This window comes from Pogoniulus pusillus, chromosome 25 (genome assembly GCF_015220805.1).
Source record: "Pogoniulus pusillus isolate bPogPus1 chromosome 25, bPogPus1.pri, whole genome shotgun sequence".
NCBI lineage: Eukaryota > Metazoa > Chordata > Aves > Piciformes > Lybiidae > Pogoniulus > Pogoniulus pusillus.
The window spans coordinates 7,788,256-7,815,299 of record NC_087288.1 but is presented as its reverse complement, the minus strand read 5'-3'; the positions used below and the strand labels follow the sequence as shown (position 1 = coordinate 7,815,299).

Sequence of the window (27,044 nt, the reverse complement as noted above, 5' to 3'; positions counted from 1 at the left end):
AGCTTGCAGGGTGGCTGCAAAGAAGGTTTTCTAGCTCTAGATTAAGGTGATAGTAATAATTGTCAGAAGACAGAGTAGAAAATAGCTATTTCAGATAACTTTAATGTGGAGTAGGGGGTGAGACTCTAGCAGGAAAAGATAGAGAAGAATATGGTATTAAAGCCGTGTCACAGAAGTATTTCCAGAAGAGGGATGTGAAGAATAGCTCAAATGTGAAGACTGAAAAGTAATTTGAAATAACTACACTTAAAGGATACACTGGGCTTTATTTCTTCTTCTCCTCTATCTCCCATATTCCTTGTTTTCTTATTTTTAACATGCTGTCTTTTGTGGCTCTTTTTTTTTGTGTTCATGATTAAATTAAGCTGCAGTCAGGTGAGAAATACAATAGCCTGTGTTCTCATCATCATTATCTTGGCCTGGTGTTTTAGAGTCCACACTCAACTGTCAATGTACCAACTGTATTTAATGCTGTTTCCTCCTAACCTTTATGGCTCTTCAAACATTGATAGCTGTCACTTTGTCCCAGAAAGACCACCTGTCTTCTATAACAGTAATTCATAGTGATTAGGACCTGGTTTTCACAACCTTAAAAATGCTTCTGCATTTGTATAGATGTCAACAGTAGCAAACAGCAATTCTCCATTGCCACTCCTCTTACCATCCTCAGATTTTACTTTTTCTTCCTCAGATTTGCTGCTTTGTTCTGTTCCAGTTTGTTTGGCTGCTGTTAAACCATTTGAACTTCCATGGTGCCTCCTTCCTAGCCTAGTAGCATAGATCTAGGACAGAGCAGGCTTTGTGAAGATACTGTGCTGCAGAGTTACCACAGCACCAGAGGTGCTGGTTCATCTGGGTTCTAGGTATAGATTACTGATGATGATGGTGATGATTGTTGCATTATGTCAGGAGAGCATTTTGTTGCCTGATGCTTTCTGTAATATTTGACAATACGGCACAGAGGGTGTGGAAGTCATACCCACCATTGCAGGCCAGTTTTCAAAAGCTTCTAAAGTTGCCATTTTCAGAGAGCAGAATTTTCCATTCAATTAATGGAAAAGCTTTGAAAAGCCATTTGGCAGTTGAGACAAGTACTGTTCTAATTCATGTAAGTAGTTCTTGAAAGACTGTGCTAATGACATTTGTTAATTAAGAAAGCAAAGTATTTGTACAATTTAATGCAAGTGCTTGAAAGCTCTTTGTGTTTAACCTGTAATAACAGAGTAAAATTCCTGCTTGGTTTATGTTTATCCAGTCTCACTAACTTGAGCAGTGTAGAAGTTGGCCTCGTTCTTTGTTTATGGAGGCATTCAATATGTGTTGGAGATGCATTCATGAAAAAGAAATGAATGATGTAGTTTCTGTTCACTCTGGAGAAGGTGTTCGATGTGCATCCAAAGACAGAACTGGCCTTGAAGCTTTCTAGGTTTATTACTTAATTCTTTTTTTAAACTGTAGGAACTGGCAGAGTCTAGTGACAGATTAAAATCCCAAGCCAAAGAGCTGAAAGATGCACACAGCCAGCGGAAATTGGCAATGCAGGAGTTCTCAGAGATGAACGAGCGGCTGACAGATTTGCACTCTCAAAAACAAAAGCTTGCCCGCCAGCTCCGAGATAAGGAGGAAGAAATGGAAGTGGTGATGCAGAAAGTAGAAAGTTTAAGGCAAGAGTTACGCAGAACAGAGAGACTTAAAAAAGAAGTAAGTGGTGAGAAGACTGTTTAGAATCTATGAACTTGTAGCTGTCTGTCAGGTTTTCTGACAAATGTAATTTTGTTGTGACCTGTAAATCTTTTTGCTCTTTGATTGTTGCTTCAAACAGTACTGATTTTGTTTCCTTAAGAATTTGAAGTGTGCAGTTTAGTGCTGAAGATTTATCGCTTATATTGAAAAACCATCAGTAGACTTTTGAATGAAAAGAATCCACCACAGCAGAATCCTGCCCATTAACAACCTGTGTGTACTTTTGCAGCTGGAAGTCCAAGCTGAAGCCGCAGCTGCTGAGGCATCCAAAGACAGGAAATTGCGGGAGAGAAGTGAACAGTACTCTAAGCAGTTGGAAAGCGAAGTAGAAGGCCTGAAGGTTAGTCTGGTTTGATGTGAGCACTTGCAAACTTAATAGGCAACAACAAGGACTTGGATCTGGTTGATTGCTTTCAGCTGAAGGAGAGAAGGGTGTTGTGATTTCATCGCTGCAGATGATGCCGAGCATTAGTGCAAGAGTGCACTGTGGTGTTGTCCAGCAGAGTGAACATCTGCCCCGCTCACTGATATCCTTGCATTTGTTGATTTCTTGTTTGCACCTGGGAGAAGAGACCAACACCTGCTATTTTAACAGCAGAAACCTTCAAGGGAGAGAAACCACCTTTCTCTACAAAATGATTGCTCTTTGCTGAAGTGTCTTAGGCTGTATGCTGTTACAATTGGGAAGATCAAAGTGTCTTAGGCTGTATGCTGTTAAAATTGGGAAGATCAGAACATATTGCCAGGCCAGTGAGCTGTGTAGCACAGTACTTCTTTGTTTAGCATTGTTGTTATAAAATTTTTCAAGAGAAGGTGCAAGAGACTGTGTGAAATAAATGATAGAATCATAGAATTGTTGAGGTTGGAAAAGACCTGTAAGATCACCGAGTCAAAGCATTGACCTAACACCAGCATGGTCATGACTCTACCACCTCCCTGGGCAGCCTGTTCCAATTCCTGGCCACTCTTGTAGCAAAGATATTTTTTCCTAATCTCCAACCTAAACCTGCTCTGGCAGAGAGGTTGAACTGGATGATATTTTGAGGTCGCTTCTAGCCCCTAACATTGGTTCTGTGATTCTGTGAAGTTTATTGAGTGCAACATTTGGTGCAAATGTGTGTCCTGAAGCAGTGTGTAAAGACTGTTGAGATGCCAGAAGACCACACTAAGAGAACTCTGCAGCTGTTTGCTCTTATTGTTTAAAGCTTGTTTTTCCTGTTAATCTACTGTGATGTAAATAGACAGTTCAGGTATAGTAGGTCAGGTTTCCCTCCTAACATACAATCCTTCATGTTTCTGCAGCTAGATTTTAGCCTTCAGCCTCTGCTTGTCTTAATACAGCTTTTCCACAATTTCCAGAATTGTTTCAGATTAAACGGCCCCATAAGATCATCAGGTCCAACCATCAACCCAACACCACCATGGTCATTGAACCATGTCCCAGAGTGCTGTGTGCACACATTTCACAAACACCTCCAGCAATGGTCACTCCACCACCTCCAGTTCTCCAGACCCTTCACCAGCTTTATTGACCTTCTTTGGACCTGCTCCAGCACCTCATAGAGTTATTTTTCCCCTGTACGCAACACTGGTTAGGCCACATCTGGAGTACTGTGTACAATTCTGGGGCCCTCAACTTAGGGAAGATACTGAGATGCTTGAACGTGTTCAGAAAGGAGCTCAGGGAAGACCTCATTGCTCTCTACAACTACCTGAAAGGAGGTTGTGGCCAGCTGGGGGTTGGTCTCTTCTCCCAGGCAACCAGTGACAGAACAAGACACAGTTTCAAGCTGTGCCAGGGCAGGTTTGAGCTGGATGCTAGGAAGAAGTTCTTCCCAGAAGGAGTGATTGGCATTGGGATGGGCTGTCTTGGGGGCTGGTGGAGTCACCATTCCTGGAGGTATTTAAAAGGAGACTGAATGAGGCACTTAGCGCCATGGTTTAATTAATTAGAAGGTGTTGGGTGATAGGTTGGACTCGATGATCTTGAAGGTCTTTTCCAACCTGGTTAATTCAGTGTGTCATAGACTATTGGGTGTATGTCATACATCGAATATTGGGTGTATGTCACCATCCTCATTCTGCATTCCTAAAATTCACTTCAGCTTCTTGGTGTCAAACTGTGCGAGTGAGAACATAAACATATACTAATTCTGTGGTCACTGCATGTCAGGGGAGTCAGAATATGGCCAGAGATGTTTAAAGTAATGATTGAATTTTCAATGGCTTGAAAATGATTCCTGTCTGTAATTCACAGAATGATAAAGAGTACAGTTCAGATTTATGCTCTAACACACTTTAATGAAAAAAATGGAGATAGATGTGGTTAACTCATGTCTGCAAGGGACTGTGTTTCTAAACAGGTGCCTTATTGGCTTGTTATTAAGCACCACTTTCAGCATCGAGTGCTAACTGGGCTGTTTGTTTTAGCAAAAACAGATTGGTCGCTCACCTGGGGTAAGCAGTATAGAACACCAGCAAGAGATCACTAAATTAAAGGCAGACCTGGAAAAGAAGAGTGTTTTCTATGAAGAGGAGCTATCTAAACGTGAACTAATGCACGCTAATGAAGTCAAAAGTCTGAAGAAAGAACTGCGGGATGCAGAGAGCCAGCAGCTTGCCCTCAAAAAGGAGATCATGGTTTTGAAAGACAAGCTAGAGAAAACCAGGAGAGAAAAGTGAGTATTTGTATGCAATTTACCTTTAAGCTCAGAGTGTCTTTTGAAGTCTCCTAGTCTGTTTCCAAACACACACTTCCTTAATTGTAGTGCATTTTGGCTGAGCTAGTGCCAGGGTTGAAAACAAATACCTTCAAAAATGCTACAAAGCAGACAAATTCATATCCTTGTACTGAAAGAGTTAATTATGCACTGGATGACTAGTCTAAGGTGAATGTAACTTGAGTTGCAGACTTGCAGCTCTTGGTAAGTTGACCCTCCAAAGCTTATGTTGCATTTTAGAACAGGCTTGGTTATTTATTTATTTGCTTGATTGGTATTTTCATCTTATGGTGCAAAACCAATGTGTTAGAGATCAATTTGCTTGCATTTCTGGCAGCCCAGGAACAGTCACTTAATGCAGACTAAGGCTAATCCAAACCGAGTTCCACCCAGTGTTGACATCAGTCATCAGACCACTGTAGGCATAAGCTGCTTTATCTCTTCTGACATGGTAATTTGTCAGAGATCTATTTTTTTCTCTTCCCTTGTGCAAGAGCTTATAACTGGCCTTCAGAGTGTTCCTTGAGAAAAACAGCAATAAAAGCAATTGATTTTTCCTGTTGGATAGTGTAGTACTGGTAATAGTCATAAGATGAATGTGTCCATTTTAAATTCAATGAAAAATCAGAATGCTCTTTAGGCTCTAGCAGAGGTGCTCTCTTTTTGCTGCTGGAGCAAAAGGACATATTAAAAGTAAGGAGAAATTCCTGCTGGAAGCTTAGCCAAATTCACAGAATGTTGGAGGTTGGAAGGGACCTCAAAAGATCATCTAATCCAACTCCCCTGCCAGAGCAGCATCACCTAGAGTAGGTCACACAGGACGGTATCCAGGCACAATCTCTGGGCAGCCTGCTCCAAGGCTCTGGCACCCTCACAGTGAAAAAACTTCTCCTCATGTTCACATGAAACCTCCTCTGCTCCAGCTTGTACCCATCGCCCCTTGTCCTGGAATTGGACATCACTGAGCAGAGCCTGGCTCTGTCCTCCTGGCACTGCTCTGCACATCTTTATCAACATGAATGAGGTCACCCCTCATGCTCCTCTGCTCCAAGCTAAAGAGCCCCAGCTCCCTCAGCCTCTCCTCAACAGGGAGAAGGTCACTGCCTTCAGCATCTTTGTGGCTCTGCGCTGGACTCTTTCAAGCAGTACCGTGAGCTCCTTCTTGAACTGAGTGTCCCAGAACTCTTCACAGTATTCCATGTGTGGCCTCACCAGGCCAGAGTAGAGGGAGAGGAGAATTTATCTTGACCTACTAAACACCCCCCTTCTAATCCACCCCAGGGTACCACTGTTCTTCTTGGCCACAAGGGCACATTGCTGGCTTCTGGGCATCCTTCTGTCCACTAGGCCCCCAGGTCCCTATGCTGTTCTCCAGTAGGTCAATCCCCAACCCGTACTGGTCCATGGAGTTGTAGTGAGTCCTTAAATAGAAGTAGTGAGATACAGAAATTAAAGACCAAAAAACCAAACAACCCTTATGCAAATAGAGATGAAGACACTGTTTTTGTGGTAAATTCTTTCCAGCAGGGGAAGTAGATCATACAGCCTAGTGTGCAGTGGATGAGCTGTTTCTTCTTAGAGTACAGCTTTTCACAGGCTGAACACTAACACAGCAGTTTGCTGCTTTGTTCTAGGTTGAGAGGCAGCATTTGCATCAGCAGCTTGTTTTCATCGTGCCACAACTTAATGATCTTGCTGAGCTGACTTCTAAATGCACAAAAGGCTACACTGGCTTGTGACATATAGCAGTAGTGTGGTGCTGCTTCAATGCTGTGTCAGGCCAGCTGTGTCCCAGAAAGAGGAGTGTTTATTAAAGAATCACTATGGAATACTGTGTCCAGGTTTGAGCTCTCCAGTTCAAGAGGGACGGGGATCTGCTGGAGAGGCAATAGAGAGTCACGAGGGTGATGAAGGGACTGGAACATCTCTGCTGTGAAGAAAGGCTGAGGAACCTGGGGCTGCTTAGTCTGGAGAGAAGTCTGAGAGACGGAGTCTTACTAATGCCTATAAGTATCTGAGGTGTAGGTGTCAGGGTGAAGGTGCCAGGCACTTTCCAGTGGTGCCCAGCGATAGGACAAGGAACAGTGGGTGCAAGGTGGAACACAGAAGGTTGCACCTCACCATGAGGAGACACTTCTTTACTGTGAAGGTGCTGGAGCCTGGGAGCACGCTGCCCAGAGAGGTTGTGGAATCTCATTCTCTGCAGAGAGATGCTTTCCTGTGTGGCCTACCCTAGGTGATCCCGCTCTGGCAGGAGGTTAGACTTGGTGATCTCTAGATGTCCCTTCCAACTTACTGCATTCTGTGATTCTGTGATTAATACCTCTTTCTGCAGTGTGAACTGTTGTTAAAGATTATATCTCCAGACACCAACCAGATCAGAAACTCTGAAGATTTATTAGAATGATTCTAATGTTGTACATCTGCAAAAGTTCCAACTAGATCATCATCCACTGAAATGACAAATGGCTTAACAGTACTGATCTGCTTCATAATTTGGACATTAGGAAAAAGCTCTTCACAATGAGAGTGCTGAAATACTGTAACAATTTGCCCAGGGAGGTGGTGGGGGCCCCATCCCTGGAGACATTCAGGGACAGGCTTGACAGGGTTCTGAACACCCTGATCCAGTTGGAGATGTCCCTTCCAACCCAGTGCATTCTATGACTTTATGTTAAATCTAGCTAGTTCATAAGTCTTCATTTGATACAGTTTCAGTCTATAAGTAACAAAAGAACTGGATGCAAATCTAAAGTGAGTGCTGATGCAGCCATGTGTTTCTGTATGATTTTCGAGTGTTGCTCTAAGACAGCATTTTGACGCATGAACAGAGATTTGTCTCATGGAATCCTAGAGTCACAGAAGGCTTTGGATTGGAAGAGACCTTAGAGATATCTGGTTCCAACACTTCTGCCATGGGCATGGACACCTTCCACTAGAGCAGATTGCGCAAGCCCTCATCCAGCCTGGCCTTGAATGCCTCCAGGGAGGGGACATCCATGACCTCCTTGGGCAACCTGTTCCAGTGTCTCACCATCCTCACTGGAAAGAATTTCTTCCTAATCTCCAGTCTAAAATCTGCCTTCCCAAAGCTTCAGTCCATTCCCTCATGCCCTCTCACTACACAGCCCTTGTAAAAAGTGCCTCTCCAGCTTTCTTCTAGGCTCCCTTTCATGTATTGGAAGGCTGCTCTAAGGTCTCAATCCTTCTCATAAACAGTAGCCATGATCTTAATGGGAGAGGCTTCAGCATCATACAAAGTCAGGTGTCGAAGCGCAAGATGAGTGTTGACTAAAGACCTGATCTTAACTTGGTTTTGTTAAAGAGACCTGCCCAATGCAACTAATAGGAGTGCCCTGAAATGCAGAAGTCTGCTGTTCAAGGTGTATTACAAGTTGACTACAGGGATTTTAGAAGGGAAGCATAAATATTAGGAATGGAATAATTGCTGTTGCTGCTTGACTGTCAATATTTGGTCGATTTTCTTAAGAGAATATGGATTTTGTTTTTAATTTTAGTTGATTTGTTTCTGCTTTGGCTGTAGGATTTGTAATCAGGCATGCAAAGCTTTTTGTGAGTCTTCCTGTACAGAGGTGTTCAATGTAAGCTTTGAAAAGGAAGCACCTGGAGGCTTTAGGCTGAAATGAGAGGAATTAGTTCAACAATGGGCTTAAGAGCAGGTGTGAGATTGAAGTGTTGTATATACAGTTTGGAAAAAAAACCCATCCAACTTCAGTAACCTAAAATATTGCATATTTTTCAGAGAAAGGCTTTGGTGTCAGGATATGGCTGTGTTGCTCCACAAGGGCTGTAATACAGGGAGAATTAGGTGGGTTATTCTAAGCAAGGCACAATGGAAGCTTGGTCAGTGCTGTTTGTACCTCTTCATGGAACTCTCACGTTGTGATGGCTTCTGTTTCTTTTTAGGTATTTTTAATTTACCCTTCAAATTTAAGCTTTCTTACTTCACAGGCTCTTTAAGTTTGGAAAAGAGCTTTGAGATAACTGAGTCCAACCATAATGCAGCTACCATGACCACTAAGCTATGTCCTGATGCACCACATTTATACACCTCTTGAGAACCTCCAGGGGTGGTGACACCACCACCTCCCTGGGCAGCCTGTTCCAATGCCTGACCACTCTTGCAGGGAGGAATTTTTTCCTAATATCCAACCGAAGCCTCCCCTGGCACAATTTCAGGACATTTCCTCTTGTTCTGTCACCTGAAACTAAAGAGAAGAGACCAACCCCACCTCACCCCAACCTCCTTTCAGGGAGTTGTAGAGAGCAATGAGGTCTCCTCAGCCTCTTCTCCAGACTAAACAACCCCAGTTCTCTCAGCTGCTTCTCACCAGCCCTGTTCTCCAGACCCTTCACCAGCTTGGTTGCCCTTCTGTGGACCAACTCCAGCCCCTCAATGTCCTTCTTGTAGTGAGGACCCCAAAACTGAACCTAGTACTCAAAATGCAGCCTCACCAATACTGAGTACAGGGGCATGATCACTTCTCTGGTCGTGCTGGCCACAGTATTGCTGATCCAGGCCAGGGTGCTGGTGGTCTTCTTGGCCAGCTGAGCACATTTGCACAAGTTTCTTTGAAGCCCATTATTTGAGGCTAGAGTTGTAAAGCAGAGAGCTTATATAAAACAGCATTTGCTGGTTTTAAATTGTGTGCTACAAGGAAGCCTGAGGGCTGCTGTTTGTTTCAGGTGTGCTTTTCTTGGTTTCAAAGCAGGAAGATCAAATATTTGTGCACTTCATAGGCCACAAGAAAGAGCTGGACTGACAAAGTGATACCATAAATCTGTATTTCACATCGCTTGCCTATGGTTTGCTACAGTTACTTTACTTATTAAAAAGAAAGCTGGATCATGTATGACTTTTTAAACCTGAGGAGCAAGTACATGGCTGCATTTTAGATGGGAGCAAAAGCTTGATGGGAGAGGAGAATAACAGGCTTCAAAGCAAATGTCTCATTTTGATCTTCCTGGTTGTCCACATGCCTGTAGTCTGTCACTGTTCCATGGTTTACTGATGCTGGGATGTGATAGATGATACCTACACCACATTCTTCTCACTAACTTTTTCTCTTCAATTCTGTATTATGCTAGAGCAGTCTGACTTACTGGGTTAATGACAATCACCAGTTGAATTAAAACTGCAAAAACACTGCAGTCTTCTACCAGTCCAAAACTAACTTAATCCAGCACCACTTATCACAAAAACACAGAGCCATTCAGGTCACAAAAGATCACTGAGTCCAACTGACAACCTTATTCTACAAGGTTCACCCTAAACAATATCCCCAAGCATGGTTGCTTTGAGCCTTAAAAGAACAAATTTTAGACAAATACAGAATTAAAAAAAAATACTTAGAGAATTCACAGAATGTCAGGGTCTGGAAGGGACTTCAAAAGATCGTCTAGTCCAGTGCCCCTGCCAGAGCAGGATTACCTCTACCAGATCACACTGGAATGCATCCAGATGGGTTTTGAATGTCTCTAGAGAAGGAGACTCCACAACCTCTCTGGGCAGCCTGCTCAAGGGCTCTGCCACCCTCACAGGGATAATGTTTTTCCTTGTGTTCATGTGGAACCTCCTCTGCTCCAGCTTGCACCCATTGCCCCTTGTCTTCTCTTTGGACATCACTGGGCAGAGCCTGGCTCCATCCTCCTGACCTTGCCCTTTGCATCTTTGTAAACATGAGTGAGGTCACCCCTCAGTCTGTTCTTCTCCAGGCTAAAGAAACCCAGCTCCTTCATGCATTCCTCACAAGGGAGATGTTCCACTCCCTTCATCAGTGAAAAAAATTTTCATCATGTTTACATGGAACTTCCTGTGACTCAACTTCCACCCATTGCCCAAAACTTAAAGCCATTAAAACTAAGTAAATTAATTAAAAATTAGATCAGTCTGCAGTTTGAGATATTAGCTTTGAATCTGTGCCTTGCAAACAGAGGCAAGACCTGTTGTTAATTCCCCTGACAGGGTAGGATGTTACTTTGCTAGGATGTAGTGTTATGTTTCAAAGGGTGCCTAGCAACATAGAATTTCACCATGAGCCTAATGTGCTGTACTTGATTTCAAAGAGTGGTTGAAGCACCAAATGAATTTCAAATTAGGAATAGGAAATTCAAACCAGCATTACTCTTAACTGGGTTCACTGTAACCGCTGACACTTCTCATCTTTTAAGGGTGTTCCCTCACTTTGGCAATTGTGGCAGATCTGCATCTCAGAAAATGAAGCAAGGATGTAATTTCCCTGTTGCAGCATGTACAATTCTGACCAGTATCCAGGAAAAGAAAAGTTGCAGTGCTCAGGACAAGGTTTCCCTTGGATTTTATTTTTACTAAGTAGTTAATCTTTTATACTGGGTACTTTTTCAAACCTTTCATGGTTGGACAGTGGAATGGAATCATAGAATCAGTCAGGGTTGGAAAGGACCACAAGGATCATCTAGCTCCAACCCCCCTGCCATGAGCAGGGACATCCTACCCTAGATCAGGCTGGCCAGAACCAGTGGAATGGAATTTGCTTTATCTGTGGCATTTCTAGTGTAGACATCAACCTGCTGATGAACTTTGTGCCTAACAATTGATGAAATGGTGAATATGAGATGCAAATTTAATGAGACTCGTAAGAGCAGCTGTGAGGTAAGTGTTACAAGTCTAAAACATTGCTGTACACTGCTCTGAAGAAATTACAGTAGTTTTTGGCAAAGAAAGGACCTGCAGCTTCATTTATTTTCAAGCTCTTATATTCATTGTGCAAGATCAAAGCTGATGTTAAGCAGAATTAACTAGACTTTCTCTGCTGAATAACAGCGACTGAAGGAGCTGGGGCTACTTAGTTTGAAGGAGGGGTTGGTGCTGGTCTCTTCTCACAGGTAGTGATAGGACAAGAGGGAATGGCCTCAAGCTGTGACTGAGTAGGTTTAGACTGGATATTAGGAAAAATTCTTCCCAGCAAGACTGGTCAGGCATTGGAAGGGGCTGCCCAGGGAGGTGGTTGAGTCACCAACCCTGCATGTGCTTAAAAGTGATTTGGATGTGATGCTTGGGGATATGGTTTAGGGTGCACCTTGTAGAGTAAGGATAATAGTTGGACTTGGTGGTCGTGAGGATCTTTTCCAACCTGGATGTTTCTGTGATTCTGTGACATTAACAGGAAAAGAGAAGGTTTCAGGGAGGTGGCTACTTTGAAACTCTTTCTCAGAAGGAATGGTGCAAACCTGCTCTAGAACATGGAAATGTTAGGAATGTCATAAGTATATAGAACCTGAACTGACAGTTTGAGTGTGTTCCCTGGCTGTTGTAGATTGGCAAAGATGATCCCATTTAAGCTTTTCTCATCGGAGACCCAGCCCCAGGTGCTCTAATTTAGCTTCTGTATGTTTTGGTTTCTCCTGTGGTTCTTTTTGCCTGTCAAACCTGTGAGCAACTTGCAGTTACAAAAATGGCTAAGCTAATGTTTTTCTGAGCTGAGAATTTACAGAGTGTCTTAGAATACTGACACAGGCTTCAGTCTGCAGAATTGCAGCTGCTCAACATTTGAGGGCTTCATCTGAAGAAGTATAAGCAGACCTTATAGCAGCCTCCCAGTACCTGAAGGGTGCCTACAAAAGTCCCTCCCTGGGGAGGGACTTTTTACAAGGGTTTGTGATAGGACAGTGAGCCAACAGCTTTAAACTTGAACTTGAGGAAGGCAGATTTGGACTGGAGATTAGGAAGAAATTCTTTCCAGTGAGGGTGGTGAGACCCTGGAACAGGTTGCACAGGGAGGATGTGGATGCCCCCTCCCCTCAAGGTCAGGCTGGATGAGGCCTTGAGCAACCTGGGCTAGTGGGAGATGTGCCGGCCCATGGCGGGGGGGGGGGGGGTTGGAACTAGATGAACTTTAAGGTCCCTTCCAATGTAATCCATTCTGTGAGTCTGTGATAAATGTTAGCTAAGTGGACTCCTGTTTGTTAAGTCCATACTGAAGTCTAACAATAAAATTCAGTAGGTGACAATATAATAGATTGCTTGCTTGGATTTAATAGGCTGTGGTAAAACCGGTGTGGTGCTTTCCTTTCAGCTAGGGTCTGATGTTTACGTGACTAGTGTGAGGAGTTTTAGGAAAGTTTCTAATTCTAGAAATAGAAGACTTGTATAATTCCACTGCATTTTATTTCACAGCCAAAGTGAAAGAGAGGAGTTTGAAACTGAGTTCAAACAGAAGTATGAACGAGAAAAGGTTTTGCTGACGGAGGAAAACAAAAAGCTTTCCAGTGAACTTGATAAGGTAAGTGCTGATGAGTTGAGTCCTGAGTTTTACAGCTACTGTGTGCTGTGTACAATTAGACAACACAGAGCTGTATTGATTGTTATTAACTCTTTATTGGTAGCAGAGCTTAATGCTACATGAAACATGGTGATTAATATTTGTTTGAATTGGGTGAATGCCTACCTGCATCTGAGCTTGAGAATGTGTGCATTTGTGTGTATATATATATCTATATATACACATATTCATGTATGTGCATTTCTATGTAGGAATTGAGCTAGATGGTGTTACTGTCTGGTAAGATTAATTTTAGACAATCTCTTTAAGTCCCCAAAAGAGATTATTTCATTGTATGACCCAAATATAAAAATGCATAGTTAATGATGTGATTACTTAGGCTATATTTGCATATCAATTAGTGTGAAATAGCAGGGCCTCTCCCACCCATTGAGATTAAGTGTTACTCTGGGATATTAAAAAAAGCACAAATGATAAGGCATATTAATTAAAGTGTGTTGAGCAAGGAATAATTGTTTCATGCATTTAGATTATCCCTTTATTGTTCGTTTTGGCAGGTTATTCAAGTTCACTCTGGATTAGAGCAGTCTTGCTAAGCTTGTCTGTTCTTTTTGCAATGCATTAAATATTCTGAAAATAGGAGGAAAGTGGAGTTCTTCAAAGTCAGCAAGTTTGCATGGCAGTGTTCAGTCACAGTGTCATTTCCTACCAGTGTAAGATGCGTAAATACATAGTCCAAAACCAATAGGAGACTTGCAGATGAGTCGTTCTTTCATAGGTTTTTTGCTACTCAGTTTATCTTCCTCTCTCCCTCCCTCCCTCCCTGCCTCCATTTACCCCCTTCCCTTCTCCCTTGCCTTCTCCCTCCCTTCCCTTCCCCGTCCCTCCCTTCCTCTCTTTCTTCCTCTCTACTTTCCGCCCGCCTTCCTTCCTTCCTTCCTTCCTTCCTTCCTTCCTTCCTTCCTTCCTTCCTTCCTTCCTTCCTTCCTTCCTTCCTTCCTTCCTTCCTTCCTTCCTTCCTTCCTTCCTTCCTTCCTTCCTTCCTTCCTTCCTTCCTTCCTTCCTTCCTTCCTCTCTCATTCTGTCTCTCATTTTCACCATCTGCTCTCCTGCTGCCTTTTTTTCCTCCTATTTTTTGTTTGGTTTTGGTTTAATTTGACTAACTTTGTCTTTTTCTTTATCAAACAACAATAAATAGACTTATTTAAACCATAAGCCCATTTGAATGACAGCTGTGGAGTGGAGTATTCACATTAGGAGTAAAGAGCAGAATAGATCCAAAACTGAGATTCTTTTCACCATTTTGATGTGTTAATATATTAGAGTACTAAAAGGAGCCTTTCACAGGAGGTTTATTCTCCTTCCTCTAAAGTCTGCTGATCTCTGGTTCCAGTTTGACTTTCTGAATAATTATTTCATGTAATGAAGGTTTAGTTCTGGTGCCAACTCAGGTTAGCTGTGGCTTTTGTCTCGCAGAATGTGCATCTATGAATGACAGCTGTGTGAATGAGTGATTAATTGCTAGGTGCAAGATACTGTGCTCTGCAGATGTGCATTTAATTTCAATTTCCCTGTCTGCAAGTAGGCAAAATGAAAAATAGGGGAGCATGAAACACCTAGAGAATCTCAGGTCTCATGCCTGTGTCTGTTAAGCCTCTCATTCTCCATGGGACAGCTTCAGCAGTCTTATCTGAGCTACTGTTTGTGTCCTTGTTTTGCTCTCCTAATACCTTTCTTTTTTATACATAAAACATTCCACACTCATGCAGTGCAAAGCAGAAGCCTTCTAAGAGTTGTAGAGGTGTTTGGAGACTAATTCTCAGAAAACTAATGAATTTGTTAGAGTGAAAATGTAGGACTGGTCTTTTAAATGGCCTTTCAGTACAGCTAAGGTCATACATGAGAAGAGATTCTGACTTTTGTTGTGTGGCATTTATAGTGTGTGGATAGTATTGGTTATTAAAGCAGATGCATGATGTTGGGAGAGGGGAAGATGTGGCTTTGAGTCTACACAGAGATAAAGTTACAGCAGCATAAACCTTTAACAAGTTGTTTCAATTCTCATTTAGCTCACCGCCATGTTTGAGAGGCTGAGTGTGAACAATCGGCAGCTGGAAGAAGAGATGAGGGACCTGGCTGATAAAAAGGAGTCTGTGGCCCACTGGGAGGCCCAGATTACTGAGATCATCCAATGGTGAGTTACTCTGCTCTGATCTCATTTCAGAGTGCCCTCAGTATGTGGCAGGGCCATGACTGAGTTTTGCCTTTGCACGTGGCGCTTGCAAGCGCGTGCATGAAATCTCACACCCGTCTGGGCTTCCACTTGAGATTTTCATAGTATCCAAAGTGGAGAAACTATGTTCCTCCTTAAGAGCAAGAGTGTCTTACCAAATACAGGTTTTTAAGCACAGAAGAATCATGGCCATTGGGTGTGGCTTGTGGCTTTGGAAGAATGCTGGAAAGAGTCATGTGCTAAGCTCACGCCTCTCAGAGAGAGCGAGCCTGGGAAAAAGCAGTGGCTGAGAGTATTTGTGTCTCAGCATTAATTCCCTTCATCTGCTTGGCATGTGGCAGAAGGAAACAAATACAGGGCAACTTTTATGTGATTTTTTTCACAAAGAGGACATTTGAGACTACCACAAAGCCAGTCAAGTGATGTTTCTAATAATACTTTTGCTAAATAATGACATTATGTTTCTCAGGTTTTCTGTCCACTTCTAATAAATGAAGGGGGGGAAGGAGAGAGCTGAAACCATTAAGAGGAGGAAAAGATAGCTTTATCTAGGTGGCCTTGTTTTTCCTGTCCATGCTTTACTGAAGGAATGGTCAGGCATTGGAACAGCATGCTCAGGTTGTTGGTGGAGTCACTGTCCCTGGAGCTATTCAAGAAACATGTGGACATGGCACTTCAGGACATAGCTTAATGGCCCTGTAAGTGTATGGTTGGACTCAATCATTGGTGAGGCATTTTCCAGCTGAAAAAAGTCTATAATTCATAGAATCATTGAAAGGACACTTTCTATGAAGGGACACTATCCACTAGATGAGCTTGTTCAGGGCCTCATCCAGCCTGGCCTTGAACAACCTCCCCGTGCAACCTATTCCAGTGTCTCACTACCCTCACTGGAAAGAATTTCTGCCTAATCTTCAGTCTAAATCTGCCCTCCTCAAGCTTCAATTCATTCTGTCTTGTCCTATCACTACAAGCCCTTGTGAGAAGTCTCTTCCTAGCTTTCTTGTAGACCCCCTCCTAGCTTTCTTACTGGAGTCTCTCTCCTGCCCTTTTATGGTCCATTACAGTTTAGCATCTACAAAACTGGTTTGCATCCAGACATTTTTTATACAGATCATCCCCGTCTGAGAGGATTTCATCATCTTGTACTAATCTTTCCTTTTGTTTGTTACTTGATTGTTTCCCCCCCTCCCCCTTTTTCCATGTCTCTTATTAGTAAAGTGTAAAAGTGGGAAGCATTTGTTTTAATGAGACCTGGCTTGGTGTTGTTGGAATGTCAGTGTCATTTTGTCATCCTGATTGAGAGAAGTTTGGCTTTTGAATATAGTCATAGCAAGAAAGGAGGGCTGGCCTCTGAGAGTCTGGAAGGGCTTTAAACAGTGTTTCTTACATAAAATCAACTGATAATAATCTATATTATGAAGTCCATAGCATCTGATGGCATTGTATTTGTGGCAGAGGTTAGAAGGTTTAAAGGGTCAACTCTGTGCACCTTGTTTCCTGTAACTGTGAGCATAGTAGCCAGCTTGCATCACAGAAATAACAAACTTAAAGTTGTTTGAGTAAAGTTAATTTCTCTTCAATCAGAAATGTTTATTAAAAAGAATCCAAGTAATAAGAGAGACAAATCTATTCATTCCATTTTGTTTTAAGGTTCTTCTTATCTGTTGTAATGCACCACAGTAACCAAGTTTATATCTGAAAGTACTCATAAAGCTTGACAGCTCTGGAAAAGGACATGTCAGAATTAATTGGGGATTGCTTTACTTAACAATGTGTAAACTGTTAGCAGCAGTCATTATAAATGTCCCTTCTCCAGTTTATGAGAATGTTTAATATTCTAAGGTGCACTCATGATGTGGTTCAGGTACATGATAAAGCAACTTGAGCGTATTAGAAATGTCCTTGGAGGGGTAAAAGATGTTTGGTGTTGAGATTTTTGTTGTTCCTAAAGATAATAAAAAAAAATCAGAACATGTCAGAATCATGGAATTGTTTGGGTTGGAAAAGACTCTAAGGTGATTGAGTCCTTCCATCAACCCAACACCACCATGGCTGTTAAACCACATCCCAGAGTGCCATGTCCACACCTCCAGGGACTGTGACTCCACCAGCTCCCTGGGCAGCCTGTTCCAATGCCTGACCACTCTTGCAGCAGAGAAATCTTTCTTAATCTGCAGCCTTAACCTCTCCTGGTTTTCAGACCATTTCCTCTCATCCTATCATTTGATACTAGGGAGACCCCCACCTCACTCCAGCCTCCTCTCAGGAAGCTGTAGAGAGCAATGAGGTCTTCCCTCAGCCTCTTCTCTGCAGGCTAAACACCCCCAGTTCCCTCAGCTGCTCCTCGTAAGACTTGTTCTCCAGACTTTCTGAGTGCAAGTTACCCTTTTTACTGATCTCTTGTGATACTTTAGTGTCTTAAAAACTGGGGAGCTAAAGTCAAATAATCCTATGAATAGAAAAAAAATAGAAGTAGTATTGGGCAAACATTAAGGAGATTAAAAAAGAAGTCCAGCCTGGTTCCCGTTCTTACTCACTGCACGCACTTCAGTTTCCCCTCCAGATTTCCCCCTGCTTATGATGTTAAATTGATGTCAGCTCTGTGAGGCCTTATCTTGTGTGGTTTCCAGAGCAGACAGATACAGTTTTACTCCCCCATAAGGGTAAAATGAAACTCTGTCCTTGAGTCGGGGAGAAATACTGAATTATAGTTCAGGAGATAAAGAGAAAAACAGAGTACAACAGCAAATCATGTACAGGATATATGAGAGCCCTTTAACCCTTCCCCCGTCCCCGCTAAACCTCAGTCCCCAGTGCTCCTCTGCCAACCCCACCCAGGGCCCCTGCTGCCCGTAGGCCTAAACAGGCCTCTGCAGGCCACAAGCAGGCCTGCTCCCCCATGGCACCGGGTAAGTAGCTCCTGCCAGAGAGAGCGGGCAGGAGAGAGAAGAGGAAACCAAGTTGGCCTTGCTGCCAGTTTGTATGGAGAGACTGAGGGAGTTGGGGCTGTTCAGGCTGGAGAGGAGATGGTTCTGAGGTAATCTTGTGACCTTTCAGTATCTGAAAGAGGCCTGCAAGAAAGCTGAGGAGGGACTTTTTAGGATGTGAGGTAGTGATAGGACTGGGGAGGGGAATGGAACAAAGCTAGAAATGGGTAGAGTCAGACTGGATTTTAGGAAGAATTTCTTCAACGTGAGGGTGGTGAGAGCCTGGATGGAATTGCCCAGAGAGGTGGTGGAAGCCTCATCCCTGGAGGTGCTTAAGGCCAGGCTGCATGAGGCTCTGGACAGCCTGATCTAGTGTGAGGTGTCCCTGCCCATGGCAGGGGGATTGGAACTAGATGATCCTTGTGGTCCCTTCCAACCCTGACTGATTCTATGATTCTATAAAGGGATAGCAGAATTATGGGGTTGAATAACATTGTAATTTCCCAGGTCTGCCTCTTAGGTGTTTTCCAGCCTTAATGACTCCTTGCTTCTTACATATTGCTTCAAATAAGGTATTTTGGGTACATATGTGCCACCTCTTAAATTTTATCTACCATCTACTTTTTGTAGCATTATGAAGGATGTGAGGCAGGAGATAAAATTAATTGCTGGCTTTCTAAACAATTTTCTCAGAGTTTAAAGGATTTGCTAAGTAAACACAAGGAGTCCCCTACTTCGTTTAAGTGCTTTGCCATCTAATATAGGTACTTCTCAGGAAATCTGCCCCACTGTTGAATTCCACATTTTGGGTGGGTAATGTTGTCACTTTCTTCATGATTCCTTAGGCACATCTGAATTAGTCTTTATTTACTTACTTCTGGCCTGTGATCTTGCCCTGAGCCTTTCTCTGCTTTCTCACTGTGCACACTTTACATTTTCATTAGGGTAAGTGTACAAAAGCCTTTTTATTTTTGCTATTATTACCCCAATGTGCCATAAATGTAGCCCAATAAATTAACATAAACACTTGAATCAGACTTTTTTTTTCCCCTCCAAATTCTAAAACGGTAGCAATAGACTTCACAAATCATTCAGTTTTAATGGAGATGTTATATTGACAAGCTTACATTAGCCAAATCACTCAGCATTCCCTGACAAGAGTGAGAAAAATTGGATCCTTTATAGTCAGCTATAAATTTTCTTGTGGTAGTTAGGAAAGAGATTGATTGGCTGGTCCCAGAAGGGAGCAGAATGTCTTCCTTCTGAGAAAAGACTGAGGGAGCTGGGTCTGTATAGCTTGGAGCAGAGGAGCCTAAGGGGTGACCTCATTCATGGTTGTAAAGATGTGAAGGGCAGGAGGACAGAGCCAGGCTCTGCCCCATGATAGGACAAGAGGCAATGGGTGCAAGCTGAAGCAGAGGAGATTCCACGTGAACACAAGGAAAATCTTTTTCCCTGTGAGCGTGCCAGAGCCCTGGAGCAGGCTGCCCAGAGAGGCTGTGAAGTCTCCTCCTTTGGAGATATTCCAAACCCACCTGGACGTGTTCCTGTGTGACTGCTCTGGGTGATTCTGCTCTGGCAAAGAGATTGGACTGGATGATCTTTTGAAGTCCCTTCCAACTCCTGACATTCAGTGATTCTGTGTAAAATACCCTGCATAGAGAGACTCTGAGAGTCTGAATTTGCAAGCAGCCTGACCAGTAACATACTGGGTTATTTGAAGGTTGCCATGTTGGCTCCAACCAAAAAATTAAATCTCAATTTACAGCAATTTTTACTTTATCACTGTTAAAAGCTCTTGATAGTTAACAAACTCAGCCTTCAAGACCACCTGTGTTATATACAGAATGGTTAATCAGATTTTTGTTTTCAATAAAGAAAGAAGTGGCTAGGTGGAATCTGAAGAACTGTAGAAGGGCAGATTGAGATGGGAGATTAGGAAGAAGTTCTTTCCAGTGAGGGTGCTGAGACACTGGAACAGGATGCCCAGGGAGATTGTGGATGCCCCTCCCTGGAGTTGTTCAAGGCCACATTGGATGAGGCCTTTGGCAATCTACTCTAGTGGGAGGTGTCCCTGCCCAAGGCAGGGGGGTTTGAAACTCGATGATTTTGAAGGTCGCTTCCAACCCAACCCATTCCATAATTCTATGATTCTGTGCATTTTTCTTCCTTACCTCTTTGCTGTGCTTGTTAGAGCTCTCTGTAAGAAGGGAGGCATGAAAAGAGAATCCTTAGTGAGAGTAACTTTACCATTCTTGCTCTGTCTGGTTTTGGGTTTTTGTGGGTGCTTTTTTTTGTTTGTTTTGGATTTGGTTTTGTTTGTTTGGCCTTTTTTGAAGGAAAACAAAACACTAACAAACAAACAAATAAAAACCCTCCAAACATAGCAAATCAGTACCCAGACTGTCCAGGAGCTCCTGGGTTCAGGTAGCATTTAATCAGTGTATCACATTATCGGGAGAATGTTGCCATCTAGGGGACAGCAAAACACCATCTCGGATCCAAATGGTACTGGATTTGTTCGCTGGTTTAAGAGTTTTAATATTGTAATTTAAGAGTCTGAGGAGTTTTCCTTAAGTCAGTATAGATTTTTACAAAGATTAACTTCACCTGTCTTTCATTTTCTACATTTCCACGTGTTCTGGGGACATCTCTCTGAGCTTTCTTTTTTGCAGGTACAGCTTTTCAGTGTTGAGAGCCTGAAGGTTTTGTGCATCATAAACTAAAGAACTGAACTGTTTTCTCACCTTCCATAAGGGAGGATCCTTATAACAATTGAGAAATAAATGGAGTGGTTACAGTTTTTCAACTTTAATTAGGAAAAAAAAATATGGGGCACTGTTTCCATTTTATTTTTAATCTGACATTGTCCTTTTTTGTTTCTGCAAGGATTTTGCATGTCATTAAAACCGAGAGAAGCTCAAGTACTGATTCCTAAATTTCTTTTCATAGAATCAGAGAATCATAGAATCGACCAGGTTAGAAGAAATCTCCAAGATCATCCAGTCCAACCTAGCACCCAGCCCTAGCCAATCAACTGGACCATGGCACTAAGAGCCTCATTCATTTTGTTTTGTAACACTTCCAGGGATGGTGACTCCACCATCTCCCTGGGCAGCCCATTCCAATGCCAATCACTCTCTCTGCCAACAACTTCCTCCTAACATCCAGCTTATACCTCCCCCAGCACAACTTGAGACTGTGTCCCCTTGTTCTGTTGCTGGTTGCCTTGTACATCAGGAAAACTTAATTCTCACCTTAAGTGTTTTTTTATTCCTGTTTACACCCTTCTTTTCACTGTGTATTTAATTATGCACCCTCCACCTCCCCTAAAGGATCTTATGCTTCTTCTGACTTCTTGTGGTTAGTATAGATCAAGATTTATTGTTACTGGTCATTGTAAGAGGGAAGAGTCAATTTATGTGTGATCAGAAGTTACAAGCCGCTAATCACTAGGTTACTAAAGATAAGATCCGGGGGAAGCAGGGCTTGCAGGTATGCACATGAGCAGTAGGGAAAGATGGTATGTAACAGATTCCAAAATAATTGAGGAGTTTGGTTCCCCTTGATTCAGAATTCTGTGATGCACTGGACACACATCATAGAGTTCTGGACACATCTTAACCACTTAATCACTTTCTGCAGAAAGAGCACTGCGAGGCAATTTCAACCATCTGGAGAGTTCTCATCTCCTGTCCAACACACTCAGGATTACAACTGTACTATAGTAGCAATGATAACTTAATGGCCATGAAATAGAAGAAGACTTTCTTCCACTTTCCTATAAGTTATTTGGGGTTCATTGCTTAGAGCATATCCTACACGTTTCTGTGGTTTGTGTTGGTGGATATGAGTGATGAAGCTCTGGTATTAGACTTTGAGTCTCTCAGATCAGCTCAGAGTCTTAGTTATGCCCTGGTGTTGCAGACCTGAATTTGTTCTTCTGTGGTGAAAACAAATGTGTTCAAAGCCAGGCTGTATATCCAGTGCTGGGTTCAGTTTTGGGCCACTCCAAGTAGGATGTCGAGCTCCTTGAGCATGTCCAGAGGAAGATAACAATGTTGGTGAAGGGTCTGGAGAACAGGAATGGTGAGGAGCAGCTGAGGCAACTGGGGTTGTTTAGCCTAGGGAGGAGGAGGCTGAGGAGAGACATTGTTACTCTCTGCAGGTCCCTGAAAATAAGTTGGAGTGAGGTGGGGGTTGGTTTCTTCTCCATGGTATCAGAATGAGAGGAAATGGCCTGAAATTGTGCCAGAGATGGTTTAGGTTGGAGATTAAGAAAAAAAAATTCCTGCAAGAGTGGTCAAGGATTGGAACAGGCTGCCCAGAAAGGTGGTGGAATCACTGTCCCTGGAGGTGTTCAAGAAAGGTGTGGACTTGGCACTTTGGGACACCATTTAACGGCCATGGTGGTAAGTTAATGATTGGACTCAATGATCTTGGAGGTCTTTTCCAACCAAAACAATTCTAGGATTCTGTCTTTGAGGTGAAGGGAAATGGTGAGGCAGGGTGCAAGTTCTGTTCGTTTGGTTTAGGTTTTCCATGAACTGCTTTCTTTTCAATGAGGTACTTGTTCCTCAGCTTTCTTCTCTGTGTTAATACCTGAGGCAAAGTGAAGAAAGAACCTGTGCTGTGATTAATCACAGAAAGTGCTTTTTCTTTGTAACTAATGATCAAAGACTCTGAAAACCAGACATGTTTCCTCCCTGATGCCTTTGCACCCAGAAAGAAAGCATAGGGTTTGAGACAGCCTTTTCTGGGTTATGCCATCTAATAACACTAGAATTAGACTCTCCTTAATAATTAGCATTTGAACAGCACTTTTTGCTTCCAATTGCTAGTTCTCATAGGTAATTGAAACAATAAATTCAACCACTGTTTTCAGTATTAGGTGGATAGCTGATTATCAATTACAAAAATCAGTTGAACTCCAAAAGGTTCTCTCTTAGTATCAGTTTCAGACAGCTGATATTTGTGCTACCATACATAACTGCTTGCTGGTGCTAAACCAGAAGCAGTGGCTGCTACCTTACCACACTGTGCTGCCATTCAGCAAGACTTGGACAGGCTGTGGAGCTGGGCAGATAGGAACCTAATGAAGTTCAACCAGGATACTTCCAGAGTCCTGCACCTGGGAAGAAAATAACACCATGCACCAGTAAAGGTTAGGGGTTGACCTGCTGGAGAGTAGTTCTGCAAAGGACTTTAGAATCCTGGTTGATAATTAGTTATCTATGGGACAGCAATGTGCCCTGGTGGACAAGAAGGTCAGTGGACTCCTGAGGTGCATTAAGAAGAGTGTGACCAGCAGACTGACGGAGATTCTCCTCCCCCTGCACTCATCTCTAGTTAGACCATATCTGGAATATTTTGTCCAGTTCTGGCCTCCTCACTGCAAAACAGTTCAACAGATGGCTGCGAGGATGATGAAGGGGTTGGAGCATCTCTCTTATGAGGATAGGCTAAGAAACCTGAGGCTGGAGAAGAGAAGGCTGAGAGGGAACCTTATCACTGTCTACGAGTATCTGAAGGTCAGCTGTCATGAGGATGGAGCCAGGCTCTTTTCAGTGACACTCAGTAATAGGACAAATGGCAGTGGGCGTAAACTCAATTACAGGAAGTTCCACCTCAGCATGAGAAAAAAAGCCCTTTCCTTTCTGTGAGGGTTCTGAAGGCAAGGAACAGTGGATGTAAACTCAATCACAGGAAATTCCACCTCAACATGAGGAAAAGCTTCTTTGCTGTGAGGGTGCTGGAGCCCTGGAGCAGGCTGCCCAGAGAGGCTGTGGAGTCTCCTTCTCTAGAGATCTTCAAAACCCTCCTGGATGCATTCCTACATGACCTTCCATAAGTGGTCTTGCTTTGCAGAGAGTTTGGACTCGATCTCTGGAGGTCCCTTCCAGCTCCTAACATTCTCTGTTTTTTCTTCTTAGGTAGCTCTTCAATCTTTGTTCCTTGTCTTAGTGATGTGTATTGTGTAATGGAACTCTGCAAAGCAGCAAAGGTTTAGTTCTGTGTGGGTTTATTTTTGTTTGGTTGTTCATTTTCATAGATTGTTTTGTTAAGACACTTTTTTTCCTGTGTTATTGTTTAGGGTAAGTGATGAAAAAGATGCTCGAGGATATCTTCAAGCCTTGGCTTCTAAAATGACAGAAGAACTAGAGGCCCTGAGGAACTCCAGTTTGGGTGCAAGAGCTACAGTAAGACTTTATTTCTGTACACCTGATTTTTTTTTGTTTGTTTGAAATAGCACCAATTTGGTGGTTTCAGCTTCAGTGTGTAGAGACTATTTTAGTCAAAAATTAAACTCCCCTAGAGCTTCCCTTCTGCATGATTGGTACTAGTGTTTATCAATTGTAACCATTGTTTATCAGTCGTCATTGTTTGTCAGTTGTTAGCATTGTTTAGCAATTGGTGCCGTTGTGTATCACTGTTTAAACAATTGGCACCATTGTTTAGCAATTAATTCAACACCATAGAATCATAAAATGTGGAATTCAGCACAGGTCCAGTTGTATGGCAGCAGCTGGCCCAGCTCTGCCACTCACAGCGACTGGAAAACGTGGGGCATGAGTGCTGTGTCATAACAGCACCACAGCAGTGTAATTCCTGACCCTGTGAATGAAGTCTCACCAATTGCAAGTGACACAGTTTTGTAGGCTGGTGACACTCAAATATTAATAGATCACCAACTGGAAAGAGACCATTACACACAAAAACTGGTGACAGGATAAGCTGATCTTCCCAGAATGTGATAAAGCTCAGAGTCACAGAATGCCAGGTTGGAAGGGATCTCAAGGATCACCTGATCCAACCCTTTTAAGTAAGAGTACAGCTTATTTGTTTCCCCCTGCCTTGCCCAGGCCCAAGTGTCAGTAGCTGACATGCTGCCTGACTTACCAATATCTTTATAATGTGATTTGGTCTATAATATTGTTCTAATAATCATTTCACAGTCATATATGGATTACATGAAGGAAATCCATACTTGGGATCTTGAAAGCCTTGAAGTTCTTGTGAAATGGGAATATCCTTTGTGGTTGTCATTTGAATTGAGGCACATCAAGACTAGAATTCATAGAATCCTTTTGGTTTTGAGATCCTGACCATGTAAGATGTTCCTCTTGCCCATATTCAGTTTAGAAATAATAATGCTAATAGCAGTCCTCTTCTAATTTAACTCTTGGTTACTTTGGAATTAAGAACATAATTGAGAGATACAGTTGTTGAGGTTAGTTGCTTTCCTCATGTTCAGCTTTCTTCTCTTTTTTCCCTCCCTTTGTTTTTTCTTTCCTAGGACATGCCCTGGAAGATGCGCCGCTTTGCCAAACTGGATATGTCTGCACGGTTGGAACTGCAGTCTGCTCTCGATGCTGAGATCCGAGCCAAACAGGCAATTCAAGACGAGTTGAATAAAGTCAAAGCTTCCTGTATCTCCACAGAGTGGTAAGACTGAATTGTTCTGATGGAAATGAGCTTTGATAACTCCCAAAGGAGGACTGTCATCAAATCCTGGTTTACCTTGACGTTCAGAGTTCTATAATGAATAAAATGCCAATGTCCTACAGCTAAATGTGAACAAAAGACCGTAGCCCTCTTCTTTGTGTAAGCAGCTGAGCACTTACTGGGAAAATCTGACGTTTTGAAGACTTTCACTAATGATATCTCTCATAGTTATGGCAAGAAGTTGAAATACAAGCAGAATTTGAGTCTCCATCTTCAATCTGTCTCGGATTGTTTTCTGTGTTTTGCAAGGCAAGCAGTTGGACAGTAGTAAAATACTGGAATGGGTTTTCCTGCAACATTCTGGATCAGACTTGATGTGGCACTGAGCAGCCTGATCTAGTTGCAGGTGTCCCTGCTCACTTCAGAGGCTTTGGACAAGATGATCTTTGAGGGTCCCTTTCAACCCAATGCAATCTGTGAGCAGGGATATAAGTATGTTATCTGTAAAATGGGAATATATTGTGGGCATGACTTGAGTGTTTTCCAGGTCAGGGAACATGATGATAGGTCCTGTAAGAACAAGAGAACCAGGGATGACTTTGTTGGGCAAGGATGAGAAGTGTGGTAGAAGTGCCTACAGTTGCCTATCAGCTGTGGATTGGAAAGCACTAAAACAGCTTCTAGTTACAGATTTAAACTAGAACTGGCTAGATTCAGACTGGATGTTAGGAAGAAGTTCTTCACCATGGGGATGGTGAGACACTAGAACAGGTTGCCCAGGGAAGTGGTGGAAGCCCCATCTCTGGAGGTCTTTAAGGCCAAGCTGGATGTGGCTCTGAGCAGCATGATCTAGCAAAACATATCCTTGCCCATGGCAGGGGGGTTGGAACTAGATGATCTTTGATTAGTGATTCTAATTGTAAAGTAACTGAGACAAAAGTAGTTCAACTTAAGCTGTTGGTATCACAAGCACTGTGAATGAACAGAAAACTTTAAGTATAAAAATACATATGGTCCTTTTTTTTTCCTCATTCAAAGGATAGAAGCTCACACAATTGCTCATAAATTAGAATTACAAGCCTATTTAGTGAGCAGAGATAATTACTTGTTTGTTCTGGTTTTGTTGGGTTTTGGTGTGTTTTGTTTTTTCTTTTAAAGATACCATATTAAACAGGTCCCAGTAGATTGCTGAATTCATTTTGGCGTTTGATGAGATCATGAAGCTTGCTGGGCATCAATTTTTAAACAGCAGTGTGGTGGGTTGAAATTACCCCACCACAATCTGAAAAAAAACAGAAAGTATAAAATACAATGTATATGTACAAAATACATTTACATATATTTACAATTGCTTACAATTCAGAAGCAACACCAGGACCCCACCTTGGACAAGGGAAAAGTGAAATAGCTCCCCCTCCCTCATAAGGGAGAAAGAAAGAAGTCGGTAAGGCCCCAGTGCTGCTCTCTACTTTGCCATAATGAGAGTTTTAGCCAAGGTTAAAGAAAGTCATGCAAAAACACCAGCCAGCAGCAGCCAGAGCAAAGAAAGAAGGCCCAGTTTTTGCAATACACTTTATGCTAGCCTGCAAGCAAATGGAATGATATAGACTTACCTATTATTGTTCTTTTGTATCCAGTCCCCTTACTTATCTTTTACTCAATTGTGTCCAGAAAGTTCTTACTTCTTGAT

General features: G+C 42.6%; 1 protein-coding gene across 11 annotated transcripts in view; it reads left to right on the top strand.

Annotated features, from left to right (window-relative positions):
- Positions 1 to 27,044, top strand: part of CDC42BPA (CDC42 binding protein kinase alpha) — a 212,916-nt gene that overhangs the window by 132,088 nt on the left and 53,784 nt on the right. For all 11 annotated transcript variants that reach the window (XM_064164331.1, XM_064164325.1, XM_064164330.1 and 8 more), the window contains exons 14-20: positions 1,459 to 1,701; positions 1,973 to 2,083; positions 4,174 to 4,421; positions 12,640 to 12,745; positions 14,815 to 14,939; positions 24,003 to 24,108; positions 25,206 to 25,354. In XM_064164331.1, coding sequence (XP_064020401.1) covers positions 1,459 to 1,701; positions 1,973 to 2,083; positions 4,174 to 4,421; positions 12,640 to 12,745; positions 14,815 to 14,939; positions 24,003 to 24,108; positions 25,206 to 25,354 — 1,088 coding nt within the window. The remainder of the gene's footprint in view (positions 1 to 1,458; positions 1,702 to 1,972; positions 2,084 to 4,173; positions 4,422 to 12,639; positions 12,746 to 14,814; positions 14,940 to 24,002; positions 24,109 to 25,205; positions 25,355 to 27,044) is intronic.